The 9,509-nt window shown below is 44.6% G+C and overlaps 1 protein-coding gene across 1 annotated transcript; it reads right to left on the bottom strand.

Annotated features, from left to right (window-relative positions):
• Nucleotides 1-7,612: 7,612 nt before the first annotated feature.
• On the bottom strand, nucleotides 7,613-8,722 carry LOC147629754 (microbial Terpene synthase-like protein 13). Its single transcript, XM_086810968.1, has one exon. The coding sequence runs from the start codon at nucleotides 8,720-8,722 to the stop codon at nucleotides 7,613-7,615; it is 1,110 nt and encodes a 369-aa protein (XP_086667094.1).
• Between the last annotated feature and the right edge of the window lie 787 nt (nucleotides 8,723-9,509).

Here is a 9,509-nt window from a genome sequence, read left to right as displayed (position 1 = left end):
TTTGTCTGCATAGACTTCAATCTCTGCACATTTACATGTCCAATTCTTTTATGCCATATGTCTGTGTCTGCAACAACTCCTGAACCATTTGCAAACATCGCAGCACTCATTTCAGGCATGTCTACATCCAACGTAAACATTCTGCCCACTCTGTTGCCTTTTGCAACCAACCTGCACTTGTCTTTGAAGTCTTCGACATAACATCCATCAGGGTTAAACCGAACCTGCAAACCCTGCTCAATCATCTGGCCAACTGAAACCAGATTCTTTGTTATGTTCGGTACATGAAGTACATCTGCAAGGTACTTCACTTTGCCATCCTGCATAGACAATGGCACATCTCCAATGTGGGCAATTGGATGAGCAGTGTCATCCCCTGTTTCCACAAAACCTGGTCTTTCCGGGTTTTTTATCTCCTTGAACCACTCCCCATGACTCGTCATGTGGTTCGAAGCGCCTGAATCCACATACCATACATTATCTTTTTGTGCTGCATCAACATTTTCAGACATGGCATTCACAACATGCTGCATAACAAACAACCTTTCATTATCCTCATTATTTCTGCTTGAGGATGCATAGTTGTTTTGCTGCACTTTCCCATTTTGCATGTCAGCCTGCTTCTTATAACATTCTGCCTGCACATGTCCAGTCTTACCACAATAATAGCATTAAAGTGCATCATTGTACTGTCTTTGCCAATTTCCACGGCCTCTTTGACTCCCCCTGCCTCTAAATTTGCCTCTTCCACCTGCGTGTTGTTGTTGTTGTTGTTGATTCTGGGAGTGTTGTTGTTGCTGCTGCTGACCATAATTCTGATTACCTGTTCGGCCACCTCCTTGACCACGTCCACGGCCTCCTCTACCTCGTCCCCTTCCTGAACTCGTGTAGAAGGCCTGTTGCTCTGAACTGTTTTTGCTTTGTGAAGACTGTTGGTCTTCACCCAAGCTCTTCTCTTCAATAATCAGCATAGACACCAAATCTGTAAAGTTGGGAATGTTTTCCCGAGTCTGAATAGACGTCTTAAACGCCTTGTATTGTGGCCCGAGACCACGTAGACAGACTTCCACCTTGTCATCATCATCTACTGACACACCAATAGATGCAAGGGATTCCACAATGCCCTTTATCTTCAACGCATAGTCATTCACAGACATGCTCTTTTTCTCCATAGTATGAAGTTCATTCTTCAACTGTATCTTACGTGCCTTGGTATTTGTTTCATAAAGCTTTACCAAGGTGTCCCACGCCTCCTTGGGGGACTTGGCATCCTGAATGTGCCCAATCATGGTGTCCTGTATACTAATGGAAAGCCAATACATTACTTTCCTGGCTCCTTGGTTCCAATCTTTAAACTCTTTCACATCTGCAGAGCAGTCGGATTTATATCCGGTATCTCTGGTGCCTCTTCATGCTCACCTTCTATGTAGTCCCAATAGCCTTTTCCCATCAGGAAATTTGTCAACATGAACCTCCAAGCATGGAAGTTATTCTTGTCCAGCTTCTCAGCCACAATCTGTGTTATGCCATCATTAGACATCTTGCCAAACACACAATTTTACCAGAAACTGCACTCTGGTTTTTCTGCACAACTGCTGTATTTTCTGTGCAGCGGTACTGTAGTACTCTCAAATGTCACCAACAGTGACTTCAATGTGCATACATACACCCAATGGCAACTGTAGACCTCTTTGCAGCACCCACAGTGTCTGCACAGTCAATCTGTCTTCCTGCAGTTCGTAAAACAGAGTTTTGCAGAGAATCGATGACTTACCCGCAGTGCTCGAAATCGCCTGCTTTCTGAAAAACGGAGGTCCAGACGCGCCCGCAACGCGTTTTCGGCCCGAAAATTTTAGTCCGAAGGATTGTGTAGTTGCCCTATAGCTTTACTCCTGCGAAGAAAGCTCCTCAATCAGAGATCGTTGCCGGTGCCTCCCGTAAGGGTGTAGTCACCAACACAAATAGGAAAGAGTAATTGAAGCTCTTAACCTCGTACCGCTTCCTGTGGTTCTCTTGCTTGCAGCTCAGCCCTTAGCACGAACCAGGCTCTGATACCATGAAAAGATGCAGGGGGGAAGAGAGCTTGAGCTCTTGCAAGCACACACACACACTCACAAAACCCTAATAGAGAACACACAAGGTGAGAGGCTGGAATCTTCTTCTTCTCTACTCAACACTCAACACACCATATACAAGAATAAGAGTACACACAATATGAAAGGTACTCAACCAATACATACACGGGTTCTCTATAGTGTGAACCCGACTAAATGAGCTGGCGCTATAACTATGCCAGTCTCTAGAATGGCTGTCACACAGCCTGTCATCCCACTGGCTGCATATCACCCAAGATCTCACCAACCATGCCAGTGGTGTAAGTGTGGGGCCTATCCCCCAGGCGGGTCATCACTGGCCACCGCCTCACTAGAGCTCGATATCTCAACACTTGGGACACCTCTTGAATGGGGTCTAGATCCAACTCCACTATGTCCATCATATTGCACTGGAACCAATAGGAATTTAACCAATTCCATAGAGGTTCTGCCACCTCTCATTCTAAGTCGAATGGATCCCAAGACTCCTCCACTAGTAATTCTTTCCATTCCTCCCGCTCTTCCCTGTCACCACATTGGGTCCTTCCTCCCAAATGACAGTCATGTCATGTAGGGCAGTGCCCCTTGCACTCTCATCGGGGCCTTTTTCCAAGGGCAAGGTCATTGTCCCCCCCAGGTTAGGGATATGCAAGTTGTCTCGGCCCCAATCATGGATTACCTGGGCTGCCCTCTCAACCAAGGCCTTCCGATGAGCAAGCTATAGGCCCCTCGAGTTGGTGGTAGGTCTAACACCACAAAAGTCGTTTTGCATACTAATCCCTCAAAACTGATCGAAACTTGCTTGACTGGTCCCACGGGCATCACTTCTCTTTGTTCTATCCAGGGATTTCATTAACGTCTTCACAATTTCGTGATCACGTTAACAAAACCTCGTGTTCACAAAAAAAATCTTGTGATCACATGCTATATTCACAAAGCTTCCACAAGGACCTAAAAAAACTATCTTCTCCAGGACTTTAAGATATTTTTAGGTGGCTGTTGACCTACTGTTATGTGAAGATGGTAACATCAGAACATGTGACTAGCTAGTTTCCATGTGTAGCCAAGCTTTTCAGGGGTTCCAAAATGGCGAGTGACCTGTTTATTTTGTGAACGGTAACATGTGAACATGTTAATAACATGTTAACACATGTTATTAACAAAAAAAAAGTTGTGATCACGTGAATATAAAATCATTGGTTCTATCACTCGGATGGCGAAGGGAGCTCGCTCAGTAATTCGGAGACCCAAGACTTTCCTAGTAGCTTCAGGCATGATATTAACACCAGAACCACCATCCACAATGGCCCCTCTAATTTGAGTCCCTCCCAGGGAGCCTGTCACCCTTGGGCTTCAGTGATGATCGGCCACTCCTGGGATAGTGAGTTATATCCTTTCTTGCTGCCTCCTGGGTTATCGCCCACTACTACTAGATGTGGCTTCCCCCCTAGTTGCCATCGATTCCATCCAATGCTAGACTAAGCCTATCAGTTGCTCTCCTATTTTCTGGCCCAAACCACATAATTAAGGAAGGGTGATTTCCACATTTGCTCCTGCCAACTTTTCCTCCCAACTTAAATTACTGAACTTGGGTTGGGTAGACTCCTCATCTACCTTTGAAGATGTGGTGGTTTGGGCAATGACCAAGGTAGGCACCGCTTCCTTCTCCATGGATGGTGTTTGAATGAATTCCTCCACCGCCTCCTTAAAGCTTGTTCCACAATGGATGGGTAGGTACTCCACCATTAGGGAGAGGAGTTGTTGACTTTGGCGGTCCTTGGGATTGGGTGACGGCCGCCACTATTGGAGTGCCAATGGGAGGTGGCACCACTACCACAATTGGAGTGCCAGCAGTGGGAGGTGGCACCATAGCTTCCACCATGTTAACCAGTGGGGTTCTAGGACAATCCTGGGTGTATTGGTCTTGGCTCTCTAGGTAATGGAGGCATGGGGCTGAGCCCTCAAGTACAATGCATTAAGCTTGCATGTGGTTTCTCCCCCTACAATGGTAGCATATAAGAGGCCGGGTGGGGTTGTTGGAAGGATGATGATTGGTAAACCTTTGGTTAGGCTGAGCCCCATATGTGTTGTTAATGGCCAGAGGTATTGGAGGAGCTACCACATAGACCACCAAGGGTGGTTTTGATAGACTTGGGGTGTTTATGGGACCAGCACGGATGGGAGGTATGACTGATAGGTTGGGAGAGTGCTTGCTTGATATTAAATTTGCATAGGCATGGGGTTTTATGTTAGGGCTACTTCTTCGGGATGAGGGTTATTGCTGTATGTTACCGTGGCTACTTGAGCTCCCTGTTGAGATGATGTGGTCTCGGGCGGTGGAGGGGTTTGTACAAAAGTAACCGTGGGGGAGGGAAGGGTGTGTGGGGCAGTTAAGTAGGAGGGACCAGTGGTGACAGGGTCAATATAAGCTTGTTATTGGGGGGTAGCTCCTCCAGTTGATTGAGGGTTCAAGAAGGGTGTTGGGTTTGGTTGGTGGTTAGGGGCTTGGGAAGAAGTTGAAGCACTTCTGGTTGGGGTCACCATGTAGTCTTTGGCGAAGGGATTAAGTGGGGTGGCACCCTGCTTAAGTAGTTGTTGCATAAGACGAAGTCCCTTGAGGTAGTAACACTCCTTGTCCTCATGGCCTACCTTGAGGTAGTAACACTCCTTCTCCTCATGGCCTACCTTTGAGAAAAATGAGAAATATTTCTTGGTGGGACAATTATTTCGAAGATTACCTTACGAGCTATATAGCGAGCACCAAGGACTCACCTTGGGATCTTTGACCTTGAGCTACTTGATCTCCTGAGTGGTCGGAGATGCCGGAGGTGTTGGTGGGAAGCTCTTGGTGAAGTGTGGAGGACCTGGCTTCCCGTCCATAATAGAAAACTTATTGAATCTTTTTTTCCCTTCTCATTGAAGCTTAACCCTAACTCTAGATTCTACATAGAAACCCTAATAAAGAGCTTTGATGGAGAGCTCTTTATTAGGGTTTCTATGTAGAATCTAGGGTTAGAGCTAAGATTCAATTAGAAAGTAAAAAGAAGAAAAGAAAACTTAAACGAGACGAAAGAGAAGGGAATTAAGCACAAGAAAGCTTTCATGGAAAGCTTGTTTCTGTAGGAGATGAAGAAAAAGAGAAGACACACATTGCTTGAGCTTGAGGAGGATAGGGTAGGAGAGGTAGAAGTGATAGATTAGACATAAACCTACAAAAAACTCAAAGTACCAAGTTTAGGACATTCAAAAGATAAAAACAACACAGCGACAAAAGAAGCGGTATTACTTTTTGTAGGCCATGCTACTGAACATCGTTTTTTTTAACAACAATGTAGTAGTTTTTTTTCGCGTGCTAGGAACACTGCTCACAGCGTTCTAGCAGCATTTTTTTGGTGCTGAGCAATGTTAATAACCCTGACATTTTCCTTTCAAAGACGCTGCAAAAATGCTACTAAAAAGGCTGATGTAAGGAAGAGGAGGAAATAGGAGTGCAAGTGGGATCAAGAGAAGGTTTCTTGCAATCGCGTTGATAGGATTTTTTGTGGCCAAAGGGACATGCTCAATGGAGATTATCACCCCAATCCCAAGAGAAGAAAATAATAAATTGGGCATGGTTAAGGATTCTTGCATGAATAGCTGTGCATTTGTAGCTAGTTGTAATAAGCTACTGTTAGGACTGTTGCATGGTGAATAGCTGATAGGATTAGGTAGAGTAGGTGAGGGTATGCCTTGGGGGGGTTCACCTCTAGGAAATTTTGTGTATCACGTGCATTTAATGGGGTATTTGAAAAACCCTTTACACTTACATACTTTTATCAATAAAATGACTTTTTTTTCTTCATAAACTTTCAAAATTGGTTTAAAAAACCCCTCCTATAAATGTAATTCTATAACTTTTTTGAATTAATATACCCCTTCTAATGAACTTACGTGCTACATTTACATATTCTTAGATGAACCCCCCAAGGGGTATGCATGGAGATAGAGCATAAGCGAGTTTTTTTTTGGATTGAGAGAGCAATGTAGAGAGGATTGTGGAAGCTTTTGTGTGTTGAAGAAGAGATTGCTGAGAGAGCTAGTGTTTAGTTGTGAAGTTTATTGTGAAGCTGGTTAGCTATCTATGGGCTTGTTCTGTGTGTAGAAGGTGCTGGGAGATTGTTGAGAAGACTTAGATGTATCAAAAGCAAGGGGATTGCAGGAGTGGTTGGGTTCTGTGTGGGAGATTGTATCCCAAAACCTCACAGTGCATCATTGTTGGAACTTGGACCAGATTAAGGATTGTCGCAAGCATTTCCTAGTTGTATTTGCCAATTGAAGCCTGCAAGCTATGGCTACAAATTATATAGTTGTTGTTGATCTTGTTGGAGATTGAGAATGTATAGTTGGTTTCTTTGGTGGTCATTTGTGTGAGAGCACTTTTGGTCTGTTGTTGTTTTTTTCATTTATGTGCTCAACTCCTAGTCTCAAGGTTTGTTGCGTGTTGCATAGTCTTCTAAAAATACACAAAGAACAAGTTGTGTGGAGTTAAAGAGTTCTTCTATGGTTTTGGTTCAATTCTATGTTGTTTGGATGGAGATCTTTTGAAGGCAAGGCTATAAGTGAAGAATTGACTCTAGTTGAGTCTGTGTTGTGTTAGTTACCCTTTGTAATGGTAGGATCCACCACACCCCGAGTGGGTCACTCTATAAAACCTACATAATCGCGTTTGAGCCAACATGTATTTCCACTACCCTCATTTGTTCATTTTTACATTTTTTATACACCTCTTACATGTATACATGCTGTGATATTTTATTTTTCGCTTTCCTATGTAGGTCTACGTATACATGTATGATTTACATTAAACTACTATTTTGTTAATCCCCTCCTACATGCCAATATGCAATGTAAGTCAACCTAATAAAAAAATACCATGTGCTATGTTACATGTACTTTGAATTACCCCCTAGGCACCACACCGCCCTTTAAAAATTTGAATAGCTAACCCTCTAGAAGTGAAAAAGAAAACTCAAAAGAAAGCCCATCCTAGCAAGGGGACTTTTCCCTACCCATGGATGCTCTTCAGAGCAACAGAACACTTCTCCTTAGTAGAAGATCTCTCTACCCAACTAACCTCCTCCTGGCTAACTATACAAGGAACAAATCCAAGCAACCTATCTTCATTAATCCATCTCTCATTACATACATCCTCTCACGACGACGGCCAATGGTAGAACCAAAGAAAGAAATTCAGCAGATACCTAGCCATTTGATCAAGGTTTGTGAGCAAAACAACAAAGATCCAAAAAAGAGGAAATAGCATCCTTATATATCTTAATTTTAAGTGAGGAAGAAAACTTTAGAGTCAACAACAGAAATGCATTTTTGGATAAAATCCTTGCTTTATTAGCTTTAGCGAGTGCAGCTTTAGTTAAAACATGCCTTGCATTAGCCCACCCATTGCTAAAATTGATAAGGGGACGTCTCATTATTAATCAGAGCAGCTTACTGCAAAGCCAAATAGATCTGAGAAGAATCATTCAGTTGAATAGGCAACTTCTTTTTCTTAAGATGGAGGAGAGGCCACCTGCTCTGCAGCACAGCGGAAGCACGACGCCTTGTGGGGAGCAGGTGTGCGAGTAGCGGGCTGTCTGGTAAGACCATTTCACGTTGCCTGCCATTAATAGTCCCAGCCCCCGCAGGTAGGCTTCCACTCCAGGCTTCTCTACGAGGCTTGACTTCTGGGCCTCGGCCATCAGCTGCGCACTCAGCTTGTCCACCTCCTCCACCATGCGCACAGCCTCCCACACCGCGTCCGCAAAAGTGAACCCTGGCGCGGCCTCGCGTGCCCGGAAGATCACAGATGGCAGGTTGAAGTAGTCCCCATGGCTCACCTCAGCTTCAAAAGAGAACAGATCATTGTACAGCGCTACATGATCCACCACTGCGTCGTGCAGCTGCAGCAGCTCCTCGCTTTCTAGCGTCTCCTCGTCCAGCTCGATGTGGAGGCCGTATTCCAGCAGGATGAGGCATGACAGAACTAACGAAGCGGGCCGGCGTATCACTTTGACGTACTCGTCGACACCTGGAACGCGCCCAGTGCTCCGGAATCGAGCTTGGATCATGTTGGCATCAACGTAGCGTCTGGTGGCCTGCAGGAAGCGAGACTGCATTTTGAGAGGCATGTCTCTGGAGATGTCCTTCCAGATGTCATGCAGGGCAGCAAGCCCTTTTTGGATATTGCGGGTTTCCGAGACTGCTTCTACGGTGCTGTCCGCAGCAGCTGAGAGGTGAAGATCGAGGGTTTGGCCAGCAAAGCATGCGAGGATGAGGTTGCGGCGTGGTTGCCAGACATGATCAGTGGCACAGCCACGAATAGAGAGATTGTCATCATCGGTGTCAGTGAGGAAGAACCAGCTCACCAACTTGGTGATCGGAACTAACCGCTGCGCTGCGCATTGGGCATAGCTGACGCTGCAGAAGAAAGGAAGCAAGCAGTCACGAAGGAACTGGGCAGCTTCAGGGGAAGCGGGCGCCGCAGTGGCCAGGATCCAGGGGTCGCACTCCGCTTTGATGATCTCGTACTCGGGATGCAGCATGGGCTGGAAAGAGCAGGCAGGGACCCAGTCGTATGTTTCGCTAGGCTCCATAGAGAATGAATGCTATGAAGTGAACTTGAACTGGTGATATTTTGAGAGGCTACAGAAGATGATGATGATGTGTAGAGAGGCGAGTAAATTATGTGTGTGAGAAGGCTACCGATGATGCCCTTCTTTTTAATAAGCGATCGGGTCGATCACCATCAATAATTAGGTCGGCTCACGACTCCTTTTTCACATCATCGTGTCTCTTCTCTCTCGAAAGTCTGGTGTTTTAAAGGAATTTTCGAAGAAAATTCACTGACTCCCATTCTAATTAGGTGGGCTCACGACTCCTCATCGTGTCTCTTCTCTCGAAAGTCTATGTTTTTTAGAATTTTCGAAGAAAATTCACTGACTCAACGTTTTTTTTCTTTTCTTTTTTCCAAGGAAACTTCTAAACACAGAGTGCTGAGAAGCCTGAGAGTGCATCATATGGCCACCCCGTGCGAATTACATTGTGCTGAATTGTTGTTAACACTCTGGTTTCCAAGGAATGGGTTGTCTTCATGGACAACATGATTTGGATTTCTCTTTTGTGCCATGTAAGCTCAATGGAGGTATAAAATATTTACTTGGCTTATCAAGTCTTATATTTGAGCCACAAAATAATCGACTCAAGGCCCATTTATGAAATTTTTTTAAAAAAAATACTTAAAATTTCCTTGAAACTACTTGAGAGCGCTTGTGGAGGAAGCATTTGCCTATCGTAAAAGTTTTGGAAAAAAAAACATTTTTAAACTTACTAAAATAGTATAAAAATATATTAATAACCTTATCTTCAAGGAGACTTGTATAA

This window comes from Cibotium barometz, chromosome 17 (assembly GCF_041138505.1).
Source record: "Cibotium barometz isolate CiBa-2024 chromosome 17, ASM4113850v1, whole genome shotgun sequence".
NCBI lineage: Eukaryota > Viridiplantae > Streptophyta > Polypodiopsida > Cyatheales > Cibotiaceae > Cibotium > Cibotium barometz.
The sequence above is the reverse complement of the archived record's forward strand: the minus strand, read 5'-3'. Positions and strand labels throughout refer to the sequence as shown.

Bases quoted from the DNA above. Each gene is read 5' to 3' on its own strand.
- LOC147629754 (XM_086810968.1), bottom strand. From the start codon at position 8,722: ATGGAGCCTAGCGAAACATACGACTGGGTCCCTGCCTGCTCTTTCCAG.